At 35.1% G+C, this 26741-nt stretch overlaps 1 protein-coding gene across 23 annotated transcripts in view; it reads left to right on the top strand.

Annotated features, from left to right (window-relative positions):
* The window catches only part of USO1 (USO1 vesicle transport factor), an 81003-nt gene that overhangs the window by 18009 nt on the left and 36253 nt on the right, over positions 1-26741 (top strand). For 10 of the 23 annotated variants that reach the window (XM_081585967.1, XM_081585977.1, XM_081585950.1 and 7 more), the window contains 4 exons: positions 4812-4888; positions 17196-17296; positions 17696-17798; positions 18141-18196. In XM_081585967.1, the coding sequence (XP_081442093.1) occupies positions 4812-4888; positions 17196-17296; positions 17696-17798; positions 18141-18196 (337 nt within the window). Of the gene's footprint in view, positions 1-4811; positions 4905-6751; positions 6764-17172; positions 17297-17695; positions 17838-18113; positions 18197-26741 lie in introns of all 23 variants that reach the window. The other 13 variants (XM_081586056.1, XM_081586027.1, XM_081586086.1 and 10 more) reach the window with 4 other exon arrangements.

Below are 26741 nucleotides of genomic sequence, written 5' to 3'. Positions count from 1 at the left end.
CAATTAATTCTAATGTGTTTGATTAAATCCATCGGATGTTATTCCAGAACTATCTGTTATTAACACTAGAGTGGGCAGCTTCAGGAGACTCTCTGTTATTTTAACACCAGGTGGGCAACTGCAGTAGGCAGAACAATGGTCCCCCAAAAATGTTTATATTCTCTCAGCACAACCTATAAATGTTACCTTAGATGGCAGAAGGGACTTTAGAGATATAATTAAATTACGGATTTTTAGATAGAGAAATTATGTTGGATTATCCAGGTGGGCCCAAGGTAATCCTAAGGCTTCTCAAAAGTTGAAGAGGAAGGCAAAAGAGGAGGTCAGAATGAGGTAAAATGAAAAGACCTCCATCTGTCTTTGCGGGTTTTAGAAGTGAAAGGGGACCTCTAGACCTGGAAAAGGCAAGGAAATGGATTCTCCCTGAAAGGCATTAGAAAAGAAGGCACCCCTGATGAGACCCTGATTTTAGTCCACTGAGACGCATTTCAGCTCTGACTTCCCGAACAGTAAGATGATATATTTGTGTTGTATAAACCACTCAATTTGTAGTAATTTGCTACAGCACCAATAGAAAACTAATAAAGTAACCCAAGTTTGCTATCTGCTTTAAACAATAAGTTACGAGAAAACAAATGTTAGATCAAAAAAATTAGTGTGATTATTAAACATACATGTGATTTTTTTCATGTATCTTTATGCATGCATTTCTCATTGAGTCTTACAAAATAGATTATGAAACAACTACTATCTTGATACAGAAAACAGAGTGCTACCCCTTATATAAAGTGGCCCTTATTGTCATTTTTAGGGCACAGTAGAAAATAATAGTCTTGATATAAAGGTTAAGAAATACATTTTAAAAAACATTAATTGCACATTTACTCTGTGCCAGGCATCATAAGGTGTACCATATAGAAATAAGGTGTACCATGTAGCCTTGTGAAGGTGTGAACTAATAATTGATCGTGTTAGAGGCTGATGGGTATTTTATTATGCTGCTTAGACAACAAAGCCAAACTTCTGTGAACCTTCTTGTGTTTTATTCCTTTTCTTGTGTCAAATTCCATTTCCATTTGTTTTCTATATTTATCTGTTATCTTCTGTTCTCAAAACATGCTATGAGTGTTTTTTTAACTTCATTGATTGTAAAGGTATATATTCTGCAGCTATCTCTTTCCACTTCTTATCTTCATTACTCTTTTATGCTTATGCTCTTGGCCCATCTAACTAATACTCTAAGAATCCTTCAACTGAATCTGCTTCATCCTTATCCCCTTCATCCTTGGCTGCATCAGAGAGCTGTGTTCCCTTTCTTGGCATGTCTTGAAACTCCATCTGTCCATGGGTCCACTTCTCTTAAAACTATCTTGAGGAGCGACTGCTTATTCTCCCAAGTCTCACATTCGGGGCCTGAAAGTTGTCTGATGGAAACTGATGTTTCCAAACCATGTCACCTCAATAGTTTGTTTTTTTTTAAGTGTACCTTTCAGTGGTTTTAGTATATTCACAAAGTTGTGTAACTATCACCACTATCTAATTCCAAAACATTTTCATCGCTTCAAAAACAGTCCAGTATCCATTAGTTGTCGTTGCCTAATGCCTACCACCCCCATTCCAAGTGCCTAGCAACAACTAATCTACTTTTTGTCTGTATAAATTTGACTGTTTTGAACATTTCATATAAACGGAATCATAAAATGTGGGACTTTTGTGTCTGGCTTCTTTCACTTAGCATAATATTTCAAAGTCCATCCATGTTGTAACATGTATTAGTATATTTCATTCCTTTTGATGGCTGAATAATACTATTCCAGGAAAGATCCCCTGGAGAAGGAAATAGCAACCCACTCTAGTATTCTTGCCTGGGAAATTCCGTGGACATGAAGCTGTCACAGAGTAGGACACAACTGAGCGACTAACACACACACACACTGATGTAGCATATTTGTTTATCCATTCATCTGTTGACATTTGGAGATATTTCCATTTATTGACTGTTATGAATAATGCTTTTATGAACATTTGTGTACTGGTTTTTGTGTGAACATATATTTTATACAAAAGAATGCAATTGTTGAGTCATGTAGTTTAACTTTTTGAGAAACTGCCAAACTCTTAACATGGGGGGGCTGCGCCGTTTTACATCTTAATCTGCAGGTGTAAAGGTCCAGTTTCTCTTCACCAACATTTTTTATTGCCCTTTTTAAAAAAGGGCCATCCTAGTGAGTGTATCTTGTAGTTTTCCTTTGCACATACTTAATGACTTATGCTTTGCATATCCCTAATTATTGTTGAGTGTCTTTCCATGTGCTTATTTACCATTTGTGTGTCTTTATTAGAGAAATGACTGAGCCTTTTGCCTAATTTGTTTAATTTGTTTACTTGTCTTTTTTTTAAGTTCTTTTTTTATTGTTCAGTTGTGTATTATTCTGGATACAAATCCATTAATAGGCATATGATTTGCAAATATTTTTTCCCATTTTTTGGGTTTTCTTCTCACTTTCTTAATAGTGTCCTTTGAAGAACAAATGTTTTTACTTTTGACAAAATCCAGTTTATCTGTTTTATCTTTTCTTGCTTATGCTTTTAGTATCATATCTAAGAAACTATTGCCTAATCCATGGTTTTGAATATTTGTACCTGTGCTTTCATCTAAGAGTTTTATAGTTTTAACTCGTAGATTTAAATCTTGTATCCCATTTTGAGTTAATTTTTATATAAGGTGTTAAATTGGAATCCAGATTTTTGCATGTGGATGTTTAATTGTCCATCACACCATTTGTTGAAGACACCATTCTTTCCTCATTGAATGGTCTTTGCACCCTTGCCAAAAATCAACTGAAATAAATTTTAGACTTTATCTATTTTATTTATCTGTGTCTGTCCCTATGCCAGTATTGTCTTGATTTCTGTAATTTTATAGGAAGTTTTGAAATCAGAAAATGTGAGCCCTTCAACTTCATTCTTCTTTTTGAAGATTATTTTGGCTATTCTGGATACGTTGCATTCCCAGCATTCCCATACAGGTTTACGATCAGCTGGTAGCTGGGATTTTTATAGAGATTGTGTGACTCTGTAAATCAAGTTGGGGTATATTACCATGCTTACAGCATGACATCTTCCTATTCATGAACACAGAATATCTTTTAATTTATTTGAGTTCTAGGTAATTTCTTTCAACAATGTTTTGTAGTTTTCAGTGTACAAGTCTTGGACTTTAGTAAAATTTATTTCAAAGTATTTAAAACTTTTCTATGTTATTTGAATGGAATTTTAGAATTTTTATTGTCTGATTGTTCATTGCTAGTATAGAGAAGTACAGTTGATTTTTTTTGTTTTATGTTAAGCATGTGTCCTTCAACCTTGCTAAATTTATTTACTAGTTCTGATAGGTTTTTAATGGTTTCCTTAGAATTTTCTATGTACAAGGTAATGTCATCAGTGGATGGGATAGTTTTAGTTCTTCCTTTCTAATGTATGTTTTTTATTTCTTTTCTTGCCAAATGCTCTAGCTAGAACCTCTAGTTCAGTGTTGGGTAGAAGTGGCTAGAGGAGACATCATTATCTTGTTACTGATCTTAGGGGTGAAGCATTTAGTCTTTCACCATTACATATGATATTAGTTGTCAGATTTTCATTTTGAGAAAGTTTCCTTCTATTCCTGCTTTCTCAAAGGTCTCTTAAGAGATGTCCCTCTTAAGTTTCTCAAAAACAGGTAGTAATAATTTTAAAGATCTATTTTATTTGATATTTATATCATCTGGTTGTGACCCTCTGTCCCTCATTTTTGCTTTCACTCCTCATCACTTCTTTATATTTATTGAATCTTCCTGACCTATGTTTCATTCTTGCTTTTCACTCTGAATGCCATCATCTTCCATCATGCTTTCAAATTTTATCTGTTTATCAACAACAAAAATGTACTTCCTTGGACTTCCCTGGCAGTCCAGTGGTTAAAAGACTCTGCACTTCCAATGCAGGGAGCATGGTTTCAATCCCTGGTCAAGGAACTAAGATCCCACATGCCACAAGACAAAAAAAAAAATTACACTTCCTGAAACAAAAGGAAAAAAGATAAAAAAATCTTCTACTTCCTGAAACAAATGAATAAAAGGAAAAAATTTTATACTTCCTGATGTTATAAATTGTAAATGTTTACTGTAAGTTTTTTGTTTTTTTTTTTAAGAAAATAAAATACAGATCAAGGAAACAAATTCTAGAGGTCCAACTAGAGATAACACTTATGTTTATATAACATACATGTTATATAAACATATTTATGTTATAAAACCTAAATGTAAGCATACATACAGACTTAAAAAATTACCTGGCTTGTGTTGATTTTGCTTGTTTTAAAGTTGGATTTCTTTTCCAAATTGATTTATAAGGTTTCCTTAAAATATATACATACACACGTGAATGTGTATATGGTCTTTCATAGATGGGATCATTCTTCACATCAATTGTTGTATTCCGTTTTTTTCCTACTGGCATTAAATCAGGGGTACTTTAATTACCATGTCATTAAACATTCTTTAAAAATACATTTTTAAATTGTTGCTATGTATGGATTTACCACACTTTTTAAAAATATTATTGGACATTTAGGTTGCTTCTAATTTTTCAGTATTATTAAAAAAATAGACCTTTATATGTCTTTACAGTTTGCACTCTGATATTTTCTTAGGGTAGGTCTTCAGAAGTGAGATTAATGTTTTATACAATCTTGTTAAATAGAAGTCTAAAATGGTCATAACAGCTTATACTCTAACTGGCAGTGTATAAGTGTAATAATTTCTTTCTTCCAGTTCGGATTCTGAAATAATAGGTTATGCTTTGGACACACTGTATAATATAATATCTAATGATGAAGAGGAAGAAGTAGGTAAGTTTCTTTTACTGTGTTTTGTGTACGTAAAATTAACTGGATTGTGCCATTTTTGCTGTTTGAGGGTTGATTTTATTTTATAAATTTATTTTTAAGGTTTTTTTTTTTTTCTTCTTTTTTTGTTCTAATCAATAAAGGGAAAACATTAGAAAATATCTTTAAGATGACTGCTTTGTATGTGATTTGGAGGTGGAATTAGAGTCTCCTTTTTAAAATATATTTTTTTCTCTTTATTGATTTTAGCCAAGCAGAATGAATATTAGTAATCTCTCAATTAAATAATCATTTTTGGCTATTGATTAAAAATCAAACTTTTATTTATATGTTATATGGTGAGCAGTATGAAGTTAGAGGAATTGTTCCTGAGATATACTTAAATTTCTAACATAGGTCTTATGTTAACTTTTTTAAATTTAGAAGGTTTTTTGTTTTAGTGTGTTTGCTTTTTGGCCGCACCATGCAGTTTGCAGGATCTCAGCTCCCCAGCTGGGACTTGAACCCGGGCCATGGCAATGAAAGCCTGGAATCCTAACCTCTCGGCCACCAGGGAACTCCCAGCATGTGAAATACTGACTGGAAGTCCATACGTTTTATTCCATATATTGTGAAAAACACATACTGAGTAATATTTTACAATGCTATTGAAGAGTGCTTTCCTTATTTCACATTGACTGTTGTAATAGGGCATAGTGGGTTTTTCATTTTTCTAGACAATCTAAAGGGTGATATTCATGCATATTATAAGTCTTAATTTAGACTGAAATTATAGGGCCCTCCAAAATCTGAGTAGGTAAGTCATAAAGAAATGTAAATAATATTGTTTACACATATTTTATTAAAGTAAAAGTGGAACAGAAATATATATAGATATTAATTTCACAAAATACCAGTAATAACATTTGCAACTGGGTTGTGTTGCATAATCACAATTTCTTAGAGTTGAATATCCTTTCTCTTAAATTTTTATTTCTCTGTGATACCTACCTCACAACTTTATTAATTTCTCAGAGGTAAAAAATTCGTTAGTAAACATAATTTGGTTCCCATTGAAAAAGAGACTGTCAGTTACATAACAGTACTTAAATACAGTACAGCCATTTTGAAGAAAAAGATACTTATTTCCACTAGTCATTTCTCAGATGAGAAAATTAGATGCAGTTACACTTGTTAGAAAACATTAAATTTTTTCTTAGTTGTTTCAGAATGAAAATTTAGCTTTTTTCTTCTTGATAATTTTTGTGTTTTTAAAAAACTGTTTAGCATCAATTAGGTGATTTTCCTTTGTTACAAATTCATAATCTAGTAATGTTTAAGTCCATTTTTTTGCTTCTGTTAATGTATTTCGACTCCTTATTTTTAATTCACCATCCAAAAAGTGATTCTTTGGATGAAACAGGGTAAACAATTCTAAAAACTACAATAGTAGAGTCAATTTTTCTAGGAAAGATTAAAATATGAACTTAGGCTAATAGCCTGAGTCAGTTTTTGGAAATCTAGATATTGAGAAACAGGGTCTTCAATTCTGTTATTGATACTTTCTATTTACTGCTTCATTAAAAGATATTTCTTAGCTGACATAATGAACTTCATTTTAGAATGAATTCAACTTCATTGGAGTTATTTTAATAACCCCTCAATTTATTGGTAAATATGTCTCATAACTCTACATATATAGCACATGCTATATCTATTAGAATATCTAAGATATTTGAGTAAAATGAGTATAAAGCTCTTCCTTTAAGAAATTATAATTGCTTATTTGATGTTTTTAAGCTCTTATTTGTTTTATTGTGAAGACTACTACTTAAAAAAGTTTTTTATCACCCACTTTTCATTTATTTATTTTGTCTACCTTTTCAGATGATGTTGAAGGTAAAAGATTGCATTTAATATGCATGATGCTTTTAGGCATAATTTCTGATAATATAAAAGGACACTGTCAAGTGAATTTCTTCTGGCTGGTAAAAAAAATCTTGAGATTTTTTTCAATATATAAGAATTCCTTCATTAAAAGGAATATTTTATAATCTTATATTATTATTTATTATTTCTATGACTACTAAATTATTTATTGTCCAGGACACAGAAAATATTCTAGTGCATATTTTAACGAATTAAAGTTTTTTTCTCTGGTAGGACAATCTTATTTGAATTACTTCTTATGTATTTCCAGGGGGGAAATTTTTGAGGCAGTTTATTTAAAAATAAAAATAATACTTGAATATGTATGCACATATATACGTGTATACATATAAATACGTGTATACATATAAATTTTACCTATATTCAAGAAGAACTGGAAGGTATTCCAGTTCAGAGAATACTTATATGTTGATATTGTCCCTTTAAAATTATGCATGCACAATGTCTGGCTACTGACATTTTTTAATATTAATTTATAAAACTCACCAATATTGCCTTTTTTCTGGTGGTCTGTTTCAATTGCCATTTACTTTTTAACATTGATACTTCCTTTCCTCATAGTTAATATAAAGTAACCACATTTTATTTTGTTTTATCATTTTTCCTGAGATCCTTAACTTTTTAAAATGAAGAAGAAAAAATCCTTATCTAAAGTAGGTTTAAAATGGTACATAACAAAATTTCCTATACCTAACAAAAAACTAACAAAGAAACTAACTTATTAAGCTATATAACATTACCTTTTGTGAAATTTGAACCCCTTGTTTCAAAGCAGATAATACTGACTGCCTAATTAATTAATATGCCTTGACTCTTGTGAAAATGCTGTGTCCTTGTTGAGTAGTACTATTATTGTTTTGTCATATTTATAGAATTTAAATTTTACAGTGCTTTTATGTCCATTATCTTATTTGATCCTGTTAGCAAACTGTGAGGTAGGTGATATTTTTCTCTTTAGTAAAGAGAAACCCCAGAGATACATAACTTACATAATATTGTCTACTAAGTAGGGTAACAAAAATTTTTTTATACCTTTTTTTGTATACCATAGTTTTATGATTTAATAAATTGTGACCATTTTTCTGACTAGATTCTTTATTAAATCTTGTAATTTATGCAACTAGTTTATACAACTAGCAGACAGATGTTTAAAAGTATAGGTCTGTTTGTTTAACTAATTGACCACAGTGTAAAAGATTACTTGGTATTCCCTCACTCTGAGTTAGAACTACTTTTATTAGAATATCTCTTTTGTCCTCCATGATACGGATTATGAACTTGATGTGGAGTTTAAATGAGAAGGTCCAGAATGTTTTTTAATATTGTTTATATAACTGGAAAAAACACAACTGTAAATACATTTGAAGAGTAAATGTATATATACATATTTAGTTAAAAGCCACATAAATAGATGTGAAGTGTTTCCAGAGGTTTATATGGACTTTTTGAAAAGCAATCTTTAATTTGATATGCCTGTCTTAGGTTTATTTTCACTATAATTTCAAAGGGTCATTTTGTTCTTAATTTTTCATGTGGGATCCCGTGGTGGCAAAGACTCTGCCTGCCAATGCAGGAGACTGGGGTTCAATCCCTGGGTGGGGAACATCCCCTTAAGAAGGAAATGGCAACCCACTCATTCTTGTCTGGGGAATCCCATGGACAGAGGAGCCTGGCAGGCTATAGTCCATGGGATCTCAACAGAGTCAGACATGACTTAGTAACTAAACAACAACAAAGGGATATTTACTTTTACAAGTTATAATAAGTATACAAAATAGTACATAAGCTATAGGATATAAAAAAATAGACTTAACTCTGGGATTTTTAAAATAATTATATTGGATGAAAAGGGATTGTTTACGTGTTTCATACTTTTGGCTACTTATAATAAAAATACAGTATTTCATGAGTCTAGTTTTGTTTTACAATCTTTAGATATAATTGCTCTTTACAACATCGAACGTAGTAGTTTTAGCTTGACTAACTTCTACATCAAAATAGCTTTGTATGTTACTTTAATTGCTTAGCAAATTTTTGTGGGACTCTTCGTTAAAATTTAGAAGTACTGTCTTATGACTGTAACTTGAAGGAAGTGGAGTACATCTCACTAACACTTTTTTAGTTAATATTAAATCAGAAGGAACCATAGATCCTTGGAACAGGCTCATACTTCACTAGTTCAATTCAAAACATAGATCTTAATTACATACTGCTGAGCTATAGTATTTTATAGAGTATAGCTACAGAATAAATTGCATGTATGGTATTAAATCTACTTCTTGCTAAGTTATTAGCTTGTGCTCAATGCCTGCACTAAATTAAACTTGTGTTCCTTAAAGTATAGCACAGAAGTTCTAGACTTCTCTGTATTAAAAGGTGTCTGTAGTTAAGTATAACATACTGTATCTCCCTCTGAAATGTCACAAAATTTACATTAGTATAGTAAATATTAAGAATTCTGCAAAAAAGAGCCTATTTAATTTTGTTTAATCCAGATATATGTGTGTACCTGTGCTTGCTTTCATGAGATAGCTGTTAACACATGCTACACAATCCTGCATTTTGAGAAATACTAACCAAGACTTAAACCCACAGCTTAGTTATCTGCATTTATCCACATAAGAATATTTCATAGGAAGAATCCATCAAATCTGTATATCGTTTTCCTCCCTTCCTTTTAAGATTAACTTATGGGTTTGAATATTCTCCCAAATGTCAATCTTTTTTTTTTTTTGGCCGCACTGTGTGGCATGTGGGATCTTAGTTCCCTGGCCAGATATTAAACCCATGCACCCTGCAGTGGAAGCATGGACTCCTAACTACTGGAGCGACAGGGAAGTCCCCCAAATTCCACTGACTTTTATTTTGAACCCTTCTCTAGAGGTCACAGTCTTTGGGCCCAAGGGCATTGTCTGTGTTACATGCAAGGTTGTGTGAACACTTAGTATTTTAAATAAGTCGCTGACATTAAAAATGGGGTACGTCGATATCACTTTTTAGATTTTGAACTGCTCTTTTTAAAAAATCTGAAGACTGATGACACCTGGGCCTGCACTGTCCCCTGGCAGCAGTCAGCTGGAGCTGAGGAACTGCTGCTTTCCTTAAACGAGCACATAGCCTCCATCCTCCTTATGGTCTTACACCTGGCCTGCTTCATTCGTGTACATCACTGTCTTGTCCCTGTAGTTGAGTTTATATTCTCTACTATATTCACAACACTCATATAAACCATTTTAAAATAAATTATATTTTGAAAGCATTATTTTATTACTTATATACCCAAGTGTGCTCTCATGTAATAAATATGAAAATATGCAGATGTAAAATAACCCTACAAAGCATCACAATTAGGTCATTGCATGGCTGCGACAGTATTAATACTCTCTTAGAAGGAAACAGTTCTAAGGGGGAGACAGTTAAGCTATTTGCCTCTTCAACATACATTTCTCATGTATGTGGAGTTTTTCTCTTGACACGTGTAGGCCACTTTTTGCACAGTTTTCTTTGCTTTTTTATCTATAGAATTTGGCTAAGTATTTGTTCTTGGTACCATCCCCCACATAGCCATGGTTTGTTAGGGTTCCAGGGTAGCTAAAAACAAGATAGACTCATTAGCCCAGCAAACTTTGTGAAATTTTATGGAATAAAGGGCATTTACCATACCATGGGAATCAGGGCTCTTTTTCATAGCTGATTCAAAAGAGGGAGATTTTCAAAAGGTTTTATTAGCTTCCAAATTCTCGTATCTTTCTCGGTTTCTTTGTTATCTCCCTTCCCATCATCACATCACCTGGCACATAAAATGGAAAGGGAGTGCAGTTCCTGCTACTTAACTAGTCTGAGTTGTTTTCCAACTCCATAGGTAAATTCAGCTTCGAGTATTGAAAACCACAATGTATCATGCAAAATTTTACTTTCAGAGATGTATGAATAATCAGGGCACAGGATTTTATCTGTTCCCAAAGGAACAGCAGGAAATCTTTTAAGCAGATCAGTGATAGATATTGTCCCTGGAGTCCGTGCTAGTTATGTTTGAGTATTAGATTTCCTTATGATTTTATTAGGCCTTTGTTGCATCAAGCCTTTGCCCCTTTAATTTAATACCCTTGACATAAAAATTATGCAATAACATGATGATAGCTTTCAAATGTAGTTTTTTCATCCCTTCATGTCGTCCTCTACCTGTTTTCCCAGAAATAATGGAAATATTTCAATGGAAATAATGACCGCTTCCCTAGGCAATTCTTCTGAAGCCACCATTAATCTAAAAAATTGAACTAAAAGGGAAAAAATTAATTGTTTACTAATGTTAAAAAAAAAATCCAGCAAGTTTATTTGGCATCCAATCAATCATGAACTCAAGTAACTACTTATGTTAGTAGATTGCATACAACTTTTATGAGAAAAATATAAGGTAAAATATCAGTGACAGGATTTGTTTACAGATACGCATGTTTCTGGGAATATCATAGGTTATACTTTTTCTTAGACATCTTTTGCATCTTGGTGTAGTACTCATTAATAGTAACCTTATAAGAATCTGAAAAATTTTTTGAATCATTAAAAGAAGATTGTTATGTTCTGTATAATTTTGAAACTTGAGGGAATTCCCTGGTGGTCCAGTGATTAGGACTCCATGCTTTCACTGCCAAGGGCCCAGATTGGATCCCTGATCAAGGAACTGACCAAAAAAAAAGAAAACTTGATAATATCAATCCATGTAGATATATAGTGTGTTATAAATCTTAGGACTGTGGTTCTTAAGGGCAGTTCGGCCTATCCTGCCACCTGAAGGACATTTGTCAACGTCTGGAGACATGTCTGGTTGTCCCAACTTGAGGAACTGTAATGAATTGCAGTCGGCATCTTGTGGGTAAAGGCCAGGGCTGTTGCTAAACATCTTGAAGTGCTTGGGGAGCCTCTCACAACAATGTCATTGTCAGTAGTGCCAAGGTTGAGAAATCCTGTGTTAGGGATGATGATGATCATGTGGTTGTTACTGTTATTGAGCACTTACTATTCACCAAACACTATGCTAGATGTTTTAGTTACTTCAAATCCTTAAGGGAAACCCTGTGTAAAAGAAAACTGTTCCCATTTTACAAGTAAGGAATCTGGACCTTGATACAGTTGGGCTGTTTGCCCAAAGTAATGTGACTAAATGGATGAATATGGGTTTAATCAGTCTGACTTAAAACCTTTGTGAGCTTTCTTTTCACTTTACTGCCTTTCAGAAAAGTGTCTGACTACACCACACACCCTAGCCATTCTGTTCATAAACAAATTCTGCCTGTGTTAGCAGTGCTACTTTATTTCTCAATCATGTTAAGTTCAGAGATAGTATTTGACAGATAATTGCTCCTTTCTCCTTGAAATACTTCATTCATTTCTCAGCCTCCCTGATTTTCTTCCTGTCTCACAGGCTACTCTTTCTTTGTCTCCTTTGTTGTTTTCTTTCTTTTCTCGCCAGTCTTTTAACATTGGAATGTCCCAGGGCATGGATTTCTTTCCTTCTCTATTTTTTCCTTCGGTGGTCTCATCTAGGCTTGTGACTTCAAGTACAGTCTCTATGCATGCCTCTCAAATATGTATGTCCAACCCAGACCTCTCCACTGATATCCATATATGTGTATTCAAATACTTAACTTGATGTCTACAATTAGATTTTTTCCACACACAACTTTATTGAATTATAATTGAAATATAATAAGTGTGTAAATGTACAGTTTGATGAATTTTGACATATGTATAAACCCATGAAACCATCACTACCACCAAAATAATGAACATATCCAAGTTTCTTTGTGCTTGTTTGTAATCAGTTTCTCCTCCTTCTATGCTATGCTATGCTATGCTATGCTATGCTATGCTAAGTCGCTTCAGTCGTGTCCGACTCTGTGCGACCCCATAGACGGCAGCTCACCAGGCTCTGCCGTCCCTAGGATTCTCCAGGCAAGATACTGGAGTGGGTTGCCATTTTTTTCTCCAGTGCATGAAAGGAAAAAGTAAAAGTGAAGTCGCTCAGTCGTGTCCGACTCTTAGCGACCCCATGGACTGTAGCCTACCAGGCTCCTCCGCCCATGGGATTTTCCAGGCAAGAGTACTGGAGTGGGGTGCCATTGCCTTCTCCGTCTCCTCTTTCTAGCCCCATTTAATCATAGATCTGCGATTACTGTAGACTATTTGCATTTTTCTGGAATTTTTATGTAAATAAGATCATACAGTATATACTGTCTTTTTGGTTTATTTTGGTCTTGCTTCTTTTACTCAGCATAATTATTCTGAGTTTCATTCATAGTGTATATCAATAGTTTAATCCTTTTTTATTGGTGTTGTATGAATATATAACAATATGTTAATCCCTTCCCTTGTTGGTGAGCATTTGGATTGTTTGTCCAAGTTTTTAGCTATTACCTGTGAAGCTTCTATGTACAAGTCTTTTTGTGGACGTATGTTTTCATTTCTGTTGAGTAAATACCTAGGGATAGATTAGCTAAGTGATAGAGTAGGTGTATGTTTACCTTTACAAGAAATAACCAAACTGTTTTTCAAAGTAGTTGTACCATTTAACATTCCCACTGGCAGTGTATAAGAATTCTATTTCCTCCACATCCTATCCAGTACTTTCTATCTTTTTAAATTTAAGCTGTTCTGATGGATGTGAAACAGTATCTCATGGTAGTTTTAATTTATATTTTCATAATAAATAATTATATTAATAGTTTTTCATGTGATTATTTGCCACCCATATACTTTCTGTGAAGTGAAGTGAAAGTTGCTCAGTCGTGTCCAACTCTTTGAGACCCCGTGGACTATACATTCTCCAGGCCAGAATACTGGAGTGGGTAGCCTTTCCCTTCTCCAGGGAATCTTCCCAACCCAGGGATTGAACCCAGGTCTCCCACATTGTTGGCGGATTCTTTACCAGCTGAGCCACAAGGGAAACCCAAGAATACTGGAGTGGGTAGCCTGTCCCTTCTCCAGTGGATCTTCCCGACCCAGGAATTGAACCAGGGTCTCCTGCATTGCAGGTGGATTCTTTACCAACTGAGCTATCAGGGAAGCCCTTTTACTTTCTTTGCTGACATGTTTATTCACATCCCTTGTTCTTTTTTTTACTCGATTGTATTCTTATTCTTCAGTTTGTAAGAGTTCTGTATATATTCTAGATAAAAGTCCTTGTGATATATGTTTCACAAATACTTTCTCCCAGTCTTTGACTTGTCTTTTTATTTTCCTAACATTGTATTTTGAAGAGCAAAATTTTTAATTTTCATTAATTCCAGTCTATTGATTATTTTTCTTATATAATTTGGGCCATTTGTTTCCTATTTATGAAATCTTTACCAAACTTAAAATCACTAAAATTTTCTCCTGTATTTTCTTTTTAAAGTTTTATAGTCTTAACTCTTGTGACTAGGTCTTTGAACCAATGGGTCTGTTTCTAGACTTACTATTCTGTTGGTCTCTCTGTCTTTGATGTCGCCTGCATGACATGGTACTGGTTACTGTGCATGTGTATATGCTCAGTCATGTCCAACTCTTTTCAACTCCCTGAACTGTATCCCTCCAGGTTCCTCTGTCCATGGAATGCTCCAGGCAAAAATACTGGAGTGGGCTGCCATTTCCTACTCCAGGGGATCTTCCTGACCCAGGGATCTAACTTGTGTCTCTGTGTCTTCTGTATTGGCAGGTGAATTCCTTACCCCTGGGCCACCTGGAAAGCCCCTGTTGGTTACTCTATATTTATAGTAAATCTTTACCAGTGTAAGTCCTCCAATTTTGTTCTTTCTCAAAATTATCTTGGCTCTTTTTGGTCCTTAACACTCCCATATCAATTTTAGAATCAGTTTGTCAATTTCTACCTAAAAAAAAGCTTATTGATATTTTGATTGGGGTTCCATTAAGTCTGCAGATTGATATGAGAGTAAACTGATATTTTAACAATTTTGAGCCTTTCTAATACAAAAGCTTTTCCCTGGTGGCTTATTGATAAAGAATCCGCCTGCAAATGCAGGAGATGCTGGATTGGGAAGATCCCCTGTAGAAGGAAATGGCAACCCATTCCAGTGTTCTTGCCTAGGAAATCCTATGGACAGAGGAGCCTGGTGGGCTACAGTCCATGGGGTTGCAAGAGAGTCAGACACGACTTGGCAACTAAATAACAACAACAATAATACAGGAACACAGTGTATATATTATTTAAATCTTAATTTCTCTCATCACCATTTTGGAGTTTTCAAAGTATACAGATTTTATACATCTTTTATCAGATTTACCCCTAAGTCTTTAATACTTTCTGGCACTCTTAATTGGTGCTATTTTTAAAATTTGAATTTCTAATTTTTTATCATGAGTATGTAGAAATGCCATTAATTTTGTATATTGGCGTTTTATTCAGAAACTTTGCTAAACTCACTCTCTAGTAGGTTTTTTGTAGATTCCATAGGATTTTCTACATAGACAAGCATGTCATCTATAAATACAATTTACTTCTTTCTCTTCAGCTCGTATGCCTTTTATTCTTTTTCTGCCCTGTGACACTAAGAACTCCAGTATGATGTTGATTAGAATTGGTGAAAGTGGATATTCTTGCCTTTTTCCTCATCTTAAGTGAAAATCATTCAATCTTTTACCATTAAGTTTTGATGTTAGCTATGTTTTTTGTAGATGGACTTTATCATCCAGTCTTATGACTATAAATATCATTTTTATGTTTACCATTCTAATATATATGTCCAACCCAAACCTATCCACTGGCAGTTATGCTTTTGTTTATCCAGTTGATTGATAACCCCAGTCAAGTTTTTATGTGTCTCAAACTGAACACATTCCAAACTAAACCTCTGGTTCTCTATGTATTCTCAGCTTGCTTCTTCCAGTGTTTGCAATCTTCAGTAAGTAGCAGTGCCATCCTTCCACTTCTTCAGGCTGAAACCTTAGAATCACTCTTCCTTTTATTTTTCTCCCCTTCTCACACTCCTCTAAGGAATGGGCCAACAAATCCTGTTCCTTCTATTTTCATAAGAATTATGACCACTCTCTAAGCCACCTTCACTGCTTACCTTGATTATTGCCTCCTAATTGAACTGCCTATTATTTCCCTCTTTCCCTTGGCATCTTCTCAGCACAGCCAGACTAGTGCTTTTAAAAGTAAAGTATATTTTAAGTAATATAGTTTTAAGGTTCAGAAACAATGAATTCTTCTACTGATAAAAAAGATGATAAAAGAAATACGTCTTAGGATTTCTGAAGGATGAACCCACCATATTAATCAATATGCTAGAAAATTAGGTTGTATTAATAACTTAGAATATGAAAACTTTTGTTTTCTACTTTGGTCTCTTTCTTTTCTCTTCAAATAATTAAATGAGATTATCACTATCAGTGTTGGATTGTCGTGCTTTTTTGGTCTGCTGTGTTTTTTCTATTTCTAAAGTATATTAGTATTAAAACCTAACATTTGAAAAAAGAACAATTTGAGGGATAATAAATATGTTTGATCTTGACTGCCAACTCCATTGTTTATAGTCACTGACTGGAGCAATATGTGGAAAAGGAATAGCTTTGTCTGGAATAGGTGAGGGGATGGGAGTAGTGTATTTGCCAGCTCTATGTTGCATTTTATAGTGTAGGCAGATTTTAAATGCTAATTTGCCTTGGCAATTGTTGCTTCAGTTTTTAGTGACCCTTTATATTTTTTTTGACAAAGTACATTGAAACAACGGATAAAGAATTAAATCTTAAGGACAAATATAAAATCTTTTAAAAAATGAATGAAAAGTTACATGCAAATTCTGATTTTACTGCCAAATAACTTTATAGGATGTATATGTTAATTTTTTGGAAAAAGATACTGAAGAATCTTTAGATGATTGGTTTAACTTTAAATTATTTAACTCAGTAACACTAAGAGACTAAGAGTCAGCAAGGACTATGTGTTAACTAATCTTTTGCGGGGAGGGGATTTTGGGGTATAATTTACGTACATTAAAATGTATTCTTAGGGGTTGTATAGTCCTGTGTGTTTGGGCAAATGTGTATAGTAGCATAACCAGTATCACATTTGAGATAGAATATTTCCATCACCCCAGTAAGTTCTGTTGTACTCTAACTAGAAGTTTAACCTAAAAATGACCTTGAGAAAATGTGGAGATCTAAATATATTTTCTTTGAATATCATAAAGATTTAAAGAATAAAAATTTCTTTAGATGACACTGAAAGTAATTTTAAGGATATGTCCTTCCAGCATAATCGTGATACCACTTCCAGCCACACTGTTCCAAGAAAATTATCGTTTCTGCTTAGCTTCTTCAGCAAAACAGATACTTTAAAATAATAAAGCATCATGTTCAAGTACTTTATCTTTGAATATTACAGACGAAAACTCCACAAGACAGAGTGAGGATTTGGGAAGCCAGTTTACAGAAATTTTCATTAAGCAGCAAGAAAATGTCACTCTTCTCTTATCTTTATTGGAGGTAAGTAAAGAACTTTGCTGTTTTTGTCATCTTAATAAGCTTCTTTTGTTGCCCTTTTGGGTGTTACTGAGGAAGCAATACATATGTTCCTTTTTAAGATAGTGAAATTTGTTGTATCATTGCAAAAGATTCACATGTTTGTTTTAAGACCTATATAATCTCTTCAAATACTGTCTGCTTATTTCCATTTTTACAAAGTACAATTATATCTAGTCAATAACAGTTTAATCGGTTTGATCATTTATAACTTTTCTTTTTATTTCTTAAATTCTTTAAAGTTTGCTAAACTCTCTTTGTTTGCTTATAGTTTTTGGTACCATACTACTAATTGGAAAAAAAAAGTTTTTCTTGAAAATAACGAATTACAAATGTTAAATATTTTGAATTCTTATATTGTAGGAGTTTGATTTCCATGTCCGCTGGCCTGGCGTGAAGCTTCTTACTTCTCTTTTAAAACAACTAGGGCCTCAGGTGCAACAAATTATTTTAGTCAGTCCCATGGGTAAGTGACTCATCTTCCTTATATTATTTTGATTTAAAAGTGAGGATCACAGACTTCTCTGGCAGTCTAGTGGTTAAGACTCTGCACTTTGAATGCAAGGGGTGTGGGTTCTATCCCTGGTTGGGGATCTAAGATCCCACATGCCTCATGACAAGGCCAAAAAAAATTTTTTTTTAAAGTGAGGATCATAAAAAACAAAACAAACAAAAATAAAACAACAAGAAAATAAAAGTAAGGATCATTTTTATAACTGAAATGATGTGTTAATAAATTGTTTATAATTTTGAATCACTATTGATATTTTTGATCTGCCAGTGTTTTACACATGGTTATATGTTTTAGGTGTTTCAAGATTGATGGACTTGTTAGCAGATTCCAGGGAAGTTATACGTAATGATGTAAGTTAAAAAAATTTTTTTTAAGTCTAAGAATATGCAGCTTTTATTGTCTCTTTGCAAATGAAATCTTTGTTGACCCTTTTTCAGAGTTATAAGAAATTAGATTTGGAAAATTGGGTTAATGGTTTAGACCTTTTAAAGTCATGTACAAGGCCCCATTATTTCTTTGTCTTCTGCCTATTCAGTATTTTGGTTAGACAGATGATTTTGCTGTTCAAATTTATGCCTTCTACAAGTTTAGGATTTCTTCCATCTTTTTCTGAAAGTTTGTACTGATCCCAGACTGTGCCTCCAGAGAGAGTACAGGAAACATCCCTAGACATTAAACTGCATAAATTTAACAAAGTGCTGCATTTGAACTCTCCACTCTTAATTGACTGAATATATTTCAAAGGATTTTCCTTGTAATCTCTTATTTAACTCACATGATTTGCTCTGGAGTTAATTCTTCATTCTGATTTATTTTAATATTTGCATATACATTTGAGTATTTTATATTGACCAGTACTGTTTTGTTTTGATGCAATACTGTTTTGCTGCTTGACCATTTTTTTCTGTTATCTATAACTTGTTGTCTACAACTTGACCAAAACCGTAATACTTTAGATGGCAATTGGAAAAATCTTTAAAATTAAACTTTAGAGCTAGGAGATCTTATCAAACTAATTTAGTCTCCATATTTACACTGAGAGGCCCAGGATGCACAGAAACCAAGTGACTTGTTCTTTGTTAGGGATGTCTTATTCATCTTTGTATTTGTGGCACCCGGCTCTGTACCTTCCTCATCTTAAGTGCTAGTAAATACCATTTGGGTTGTTCTTGGTCTCACAACTTGTTCATGGCAAAGCAAAGACAAAACTGAAATGCTCTTGACTTCTTATCCACATAGACAGTATTTTTAGTTTTGTATTTAAAACTTTATAGTATGTATGTGAATGCGATATTATAAGTGATGAAATAATATAGTAATGAAACTCATGAGAAGGGCTTTTTTATTCATTTTTTTTAATTTATTTTTTAATTGGAGGAAAATTGCTTTTAAATGTATTTGTTTCTGAGGACAATTTTTTATTCCTTAATATTCTTTTTTTTTTTTTTTTTTTTTTTTTTTTGTTTTTAAAATTAATGCATTTATTTTATTTTATTTTATTTTTTTTTTTTTTTTTTTTTTTTATAAATTTATTTATTTTAGTTGGGGGCTAATTACTTTACAATATTCTAATAGTTTTTGCCATACATTGACATGAATCAGCCATGGGTTTACATGTGTTCCCCTTCCCGGACCCCCCACCCACCTCCCTCCCCATCCCATCCTTCTGGATCATCCCGTTGCCCTGGCCCTGAGCCCTTGTCACATGCATCGAACATGGAATGGTGCTCTGTTTCACATATGACAATACACATGTCTCAATGCCATTCTCCCAGAACGTCCCACCCTCACCTTCTCCCTCAGAGTCCATAAAATTGTTCCATGCATCTGTGTCTCTTATTCTGTCTCGCATATAGGGTTATCGTTACCATCTTTCAAATTCCATATATATGCATTAGTATACTGTATTGTTGTTTTTCTTTCTGGCTTACTTCACTCTGTATAATGGGCTCCAGTTTCATCCATCTCAGTAGAACCGATTCAAATGTATTTTTTTTAATGGCTGAGTAATATTCCATTGTGTATATGTACCACAGCTTCCTTATCCATTCGTCTGCTGATGGACATCTAGGTTGCTTCCATGTCCTGGCTATTGTAAACAGTGCTGCGATGAACATTGGGGTACACGCGTCTCTTTCAATTCTGGTTTCCTCGGTGTATATGCCCAGCAGTGGGATTGCTGGGTCATATGGCAGTTCTATTCCCAGTTTTTTAAGGCATCTCCACACTGTTCTCCATAGTGGCTGTACTAGTTTGCATTCCCACCAACAGTGTAAGAGGGTTCCCTTTTCTCCACACCCTCTCCAGCATTTATTGCTTGTAGACTTTTGGATAGCAGCCATTCTGACTGGTGTGAAATGATACCTCATTGTGGTTTTGATTTGCATTTCTCTAATAATGAGTGATGTTGAGCATCTTTTCATGTGTTTGTTAGCCATCTGTATGTCTTCTTTGGAGAAATGTCTGTTTAGTTCTTTGGCCCATTTTTTGATCGGGTCGTTTATTTTTCGGGAATACAGCTGCAGAAGTTGCTTGTATATTTTTGAGATTAATTGTTTGTCTGTTGCTTCATTTGCTATTATTTTCTCCCATTCTGAAGGCTGTCTTTTCACCTTGTTTATAGTTTCCTTTGTTGTGCAAAAGCTTTTAATTTTAATTAGGTCCCATTTGTTTATTTTTGCTTTTATTTCCAATATTCTGGGAGGTGGGTCATGGAGGATCCTGCTGTGATTTATGTCGGAGAGTGTTTTGCCTATGTTTTCCTCTAGGAGTTTTATTGTTTCTGGTCTTACGTTTAGATCTTTAATCCATTTTGAGTTTATTTTTGTGTACGGTGTTAGGAAGTGTTCTAGTTTCATTCTTTTACAAGTGGTTGACCAGTTTTCCCAGCACCACTTGTTAAAGAGATTGTCTTTTCTCCATTGTATATTCTTGCCTCCTTTGTCGAAGATAAGGTGTCCATATGTGCGTGGGTTTATCTCTGGGCTTTCTATTTTGTTCCATTGATCTATATTTCTATCTTTGTGCCAATACCATACTGTCTTGATGACTGTGGCTTTGTAGTAGAGCCTGAAGTCAGGCAGGTTGATTCCTCCAGTTCCATTCTTCTTCCTCAAGATTGCTTTGGCTATTCGAGGTTTCTTATATTTCCATACAAATTGTGAGATGATTTGTTCTAGTTCTGTGAAAAATACCATTGGTAGCTTGATAGGGATTGCATTGAATCTGTAGATTGCTTTGGGTAGAATACTCATTTTCACTATATTAATTCTTCCAATCCATGAACACGGTATATTTCTCCATCTGTTTGTGTCCTCTTTGATTTCTTTCATCAGTGTTTTATAGTTTTCTATATATAAGTCTTTTGTTTCTTTAGGTAGATATATTCCTAAGTATTTTATTCTTTTTGATGCAGTGGTGAATGGTATTGTTTCCTTAATTTCTCTTTCTGTTTTCTCAATATTGGAGTATAGGAATGCAAGGGATTTCTGTGTGTTAATTTTATATCCTGCAACTTTACTATATTCATTGATCAACTCTAGTAATTTTCTAGTAGAGTCTTTAGGGTTTTCTATGTAGAGGATCATGTCATCTGCAAACAGTGAGAGTTTTACTTCTTCTTTTCCTATCTGTATTCCTTTTATTTCTTTTTCAGCTCTGATTGCTGTGGCCAAAACTTCCAAAACTATGTTGAATAGTAGTGGTGAAAGTGGGCATCCTTGCCTTGTTCCTGACTTTAGGGGAAATGCTTTCAATTTTTCACCATTGAGGATAATGTTTGCTGTGGGTTTGTCATATATAGCTTTTATTATGTTGAGATATGTTCCTTCTATTCCTGCTTTCTGGAGGGTTTTAATCATAAATGGATGCTGAATTTTGTCAAAGGCTTTTTCTGCATCTATTGAGATAACCATATGGTTTTTTTCTTTCAATTTGTTAATGTGGTGTATTACATTGATTGATTTGCGGATGTTAAAAACACCTTGCATTCCTGGGATAAAGCCCACTTGGTCATGATGTATGATCTTTTTAATATGATGTTGGATTCTGTTTGCTAGAATTTTATTAAGGATTTTTGCATCTATGTTCATCAGTGATATTGGCCTGTAGTTTTCCTTTTTTGTGACATCTTTGTCTGGTTTTGGAATTAGGGTGATGGTGGCCTCATAGAATGAGTTTGGAAGTTTACCATCTTCTGCAATTTTCTGGAAGAGTTTGAGTAGGATAGGTGTTAGTTCTTCTCTAAATTTTTGGTAGAATTCCGCTGTGAAGCCGTCTGGTCCTGGGCTTTTGTTTGCTGGAAGATTTCTGATTACAGTTTCGATTTCCGTGCTTGTGATGGGTCTGTTAAGATCTTCTATTTCTTCCTGGTTCAGTTTTGGAAAGTTATACTTTTCTAAGAATTTGTCCATTTCTTCCAAGTTGTCCATTTTATTGGCATATAGCTGTTGGTAGTAGTCTCTTATGATCCTTTGTATTTCTGTGGAGTCTGTTGTGATCTCTCCATTTTCATTTCTAATTTTGTTAATCTGATTCTTCTCCCTTTGTTTCTTGATGAGTCTGGCTAATGGCTTATCAATTTTGTTTATCTTCTCGAAAAACCAGCTTTTAGTTTTGTTGATTTTTGCTATGGTCTCTTTTGTTTCTTTTGCATTTATTTCTGCCCTAATTTTTAAGATTTCTTTCCTTCTACTGACCCTGGGGTTTTTCATTTCTTCCTTCTCTAGTTGCTTTAGGTGTAGAGTTAGTTGATTTATTTGATTTTTTTCTTGTTTCTTGAGGTACGCCTGTATTGCTATGAACCTTCCCCTTAGTATTGCTTTTACAGTGTCCCATAGGTTTTGGGTTGTTGTGCTTTCATTTTCATTCGTTTCTATGCATACTTTTATTTCTTTTTTGATTTCTTCTGTGATTTGTTCGTTATTCAGAAGCGTGTTGTTTAGCCTCCATATGTTGGAACTTTTAATAGTTTTTTTCCTGTAATTGAGGTCTAATCTTACTGCATTGTGGTCAGAGAAGATGGCTGGGATGATTTCAATTTTTTTGAATTTACCAAGGCTAGATTTATGGCCCAGGATGTGATCTATCCTGGAGAAAGTTCCATGTGCACTTGAGAAAAAGGTAAAATTGATTGTTTTGGGGTGGAAACTCCTGTAAATATCAATTAAATCTAATTTGTCTATTGTATCATTTAAAGTTTGTGTTTCCTTGTTAATTTTCTGTTTAGTTGATCTATCCATATGCGTGAGTGGAGTATTAAAGTCTCCCACTATTATTGTGTTATTGTTAATTTCCCCTTTCATACTTGTTAGTATTTGCCTTATATATTGTGGTGCTCCTATGTTGGGTGCATATATATTTATGATTGTTACGTCTTCTTCTTGAATTGATCCTTTGATCTTTATGTAGTGTCCTTCTTTGTCCCTTTTCACATCCTTTATTTTAAAGTCTATTTTATCTGAAATGAGTATTGCGACTCCTGCTTTCTTTTGGTCTCCGTTTGCATGGAATATGTTTTTCCATCCTTTCACTTTCAGCCTGTGTGTGTCCCTAGTTTTGAGGTGGGTCTCTTGTAGACAGCATATATAGGGGTCTTGTTTTTGTATCCATTCAGCAACCCTTTGTCTTTTGGTTGGGGCATTCAACCCATTTACATTTAAGGTAATTATTGATAAGTATGATCCCGTTGCCATTTACTTTGTTGTTTTGAGTTCGTGTTGAAACATCCTTTCTGTGTTTCCTGTTTAGAGAAGATCCTTTAGCATTTGCTGGAGAGCTGGTTTGGTGGTGCTGAATTCCCTCAGCTCTTGCTTGTCTGTAAAGCTTTTGAATTCTCCTTCATATCTGAATGAGATCCTTGCTGGGTACAGTAATCTGGGTTGTAGATTATTCTCTTTCATTACTTTAAGTATGTCCTGCCATTCCCTTCTAGCCTGAAGGGTTTCTATTGAAAGATCAGCTGTTATCCTTATGGGGATCCCCTTGTGTGTTATTTGTTGTTTTTCCCTTGCTGCTTTTAATATTTGTTCTTTGTGTTTGATCTTTGTTAATTTGATTAATATGTGTCTTGGGGTGTTTCGCCTTGGGTTTATCCTGTTTGGAACTCTCTGGGTTTCTTGGACTTCTGTGACTATTTCTTTCCTCAATTTAGGGAAATTCTCAACTATTATCTCCTCGAGTATTTTTTCATGGCCTTTCCTTTTATCTTCTTCTTCTGGGACTCCTATGATTCGAATGTTGGGGCGTTTCATATTGTCCCAGAGGTCCCGGAGGTTTTCCTCATTTCTTTTGATTCTTTTTTCTTTTTTCCTCTCTGCTTCGTTTATTTCCATCATTCTATCTTCTACCTCACTTATCCTATCTTCTGCCTCCGTTATTCTACTGTTGGTTCCCTCCAGAGTGTCTTTTATCTCCTTTATTTCATTATTCATTCTATATTGATTCCTTTTTATTTCTTCTAAGTCCTTGATAAACATTTCTTGCATCTTCTCAATCTTTGTCTCCAGGCTATTTATCTGTAACTCCATTTTGCTTTCAAGATTTTGGATCATTTTTATTATCCTTATTCTAAATTCTTTTTCAGATAGATTCCCTATCTCCTCCTCTTTTGTTTGGCTTTGTGGGCATTTCTCATTTTCCTTTACTTGCTGAGTATTTCTCTGCCTTTTCATCTTGTTTAGATTGCTGTGTTAGGCGTGGCCCTTCTGTATTCTGGTAGTATGAAGTTCCTCTTTATTGTGGAGGTTCCTCACTGCGGTTGGGGTTGGACAGGTGGCTTGTCAAGGTTTCCTGGTTGGAGGAGCTTGTGTCGGTGTTCTGGTGGGTGGAGCTGGATTTCTGCTCTCTAGAGTGTAATGGAGTGACCAGTATTAATTTTTGAGATGTCTATGGATTTGGTGTGCCTCTGGGCAGCCTGTATATTGATGCTCAGGTCTATGTTCCTGCGTTGCTGGAGAATTTGTGTGGTATGTCTTGCTCTGGAACTTATTGTCTCTTGGGTGGAGCTTGGTTTCAGTGAATTTATGGAAGCTATTGGATGGTCTCTTATTAATTAATGTTTCCCCTGGCTTTCAGTCTTATTCTTGCAGTAGCCTCAAGACTTCTCCTTCCATACAGCCTCAATAATAAAACTTTTAGGTTAATGGTGAAAAGATTCTCCGCAGTGAGGGATACCCAGAAAGGTTCACTGAGTTACATGGAGAGATGAGGTGGGGGGGGTGGGTTGAGGTGACCAGGAGGGGAAGAGGGGAATTCAAATGTGGAGAGAGCAATCTAGCCAGTAAGCACTTCCCTCTGTGCTTTCCACAGTTTGGAACCCTCAGAGTGATTCACAGAGATACATAGAGAGGGGGGAGGAAGGTAATAGAGGTGAGCATGAGTAGAAAGGGAGGAATTAAGAGGGGAGAGAGAGATCTGGGCAGTATCCTGTTCCTGAAGTGTTCTCCGGTACCCAGAACACCCTCAGAGATTCACAGAATTGGGTTGAGAAGAGAAGGAGGAGGGTGGGAGATAGAGGTTCCCTGGGGGAGAAGAAAGAGCATCAATAGGGGGAGAGAGTGATCAGGCCAGTGATCACACTCCTGAGTAAAAATGGGTCCTAAAGATTGGGTTCTTAAATGTACAAAGTTGATATCAAATATGTAAAACAAAGATTAAAAATCTAGAGTAGAGGTTAGACTCTTATAAAACTTACAATCTAAAAAAAAAGAAAAAAGGAAACAGTGTAAAAAGAAAAAAAACAGTAAAACAGTAAAAAAAGAAACAGTAAAAAAATGTAGAACAGGAAAAAAAACATTAAAAAAAGAAAACACAAAAGGTATAAGATATATGTATGTAGTTTGCTTCAAAAATAGGGTTTTTTTTTTTTTTGCAAGTTAATAGTGGGTTATGAAAATGAAAGTTAAAGGTGTAATAGAGGACTTGAAGAAAAAGGAAAGAAGAGAAAAAAAATTTTTTTTAATTAAAAAAAAAATTAAAAAAAAAATAATAATAAAAAAAAATAATAATAATAGTAAAAAATATATATATCCCGGACTTTCTCTGGAGCTGTTGTGAGCAGTGTGGGATCTGCTCAGTTTTAGATAGATCCTTATTCCTGCTTATACTTTTCAAGATCTATAGGTCCTTTTTAATGCAGTCGGTATTAACTACAGGGATCTTAATCTGTTGGCCTGTCCCTTCCAAAGCGCTTCCCTCTGTTTATTTGGCTTCTGTTTGGAGATCTCTTCAGTATCTAATTTCCGCCCTGCAACAAAGCGGTGGAGGTGATCTCTTTAGGTTCGCTTGTTCAATCGTGCTGTGGGGAGGAAGGAACACTGCAATTCTGGCGTGTGTGTGGTAAGCTCGCAGTGTCTCGGCCGCACTGGGTTCGCCCCCGCTCACGGCGTGTGTGCTTTCCCCGTCTACCCTGCTCAGGCTTCAGGTTACTCGGCCGGGGAGCGGGCCCTGAGCTGCGTGCACTTCCCAGGTCTAAGCCGCTCAGGTTCAGGCTCCCGGTTACTCCACAAAGGCGCAGACTCGGTTTCGCCCGCGGCTTGTGCCGTTCCCGGTCGGAGCTGCCCAGGCGGCCAGAAGTTTGGCGAGGGCGCTGTCCCCTGTTGGGGCGGTGCGGCTTATCACCACCCTGGTCCCCGCCTCGGTTTACGGGCGCGCCCGGCTCCGGTGTGCTTTGTGTCGGTTCTGGGGAGCTGGTCTCTGGCTGCGACCCTCCCGGCGGCTGTCGACCCTCCGGGATCTCAGGCAGTCTTTGCTTAGAAACTGGGAGCCTGTTTGCAGTTTGGTAGGGGGTGCCCTCTCTGGAGCCGAGTTTGCCCCTTTCCGGCTCTGGCGGGCCCTGCCTGCCCGCTGTGTCCGGAGGGGGATGGGGCGGTCCGCAGCCGGCTAGCTCTCCTCTGG

Source organism: Giraffa tippelskirchi, chromosome 1 (assembly GCF_054371585.1).
Source record: "Giraffa tippelskirchi isolate mGirTip1 chromosome 1, T2T-mGirTip1v1.2.pri, whole genome shotgun sequence".
Lineage (NCBI taxonomy): Eukaryota > Metazoa > Chordata > Mammalia > Artiodactyla > Giraffidae > Giraffa > Giraffa tippelskirchi.
The sequence above is the reverse complement of the archived record's forward strand: the minus strand, read 5'-3'. Positions and strand labels throughout refer to the sequence as shown.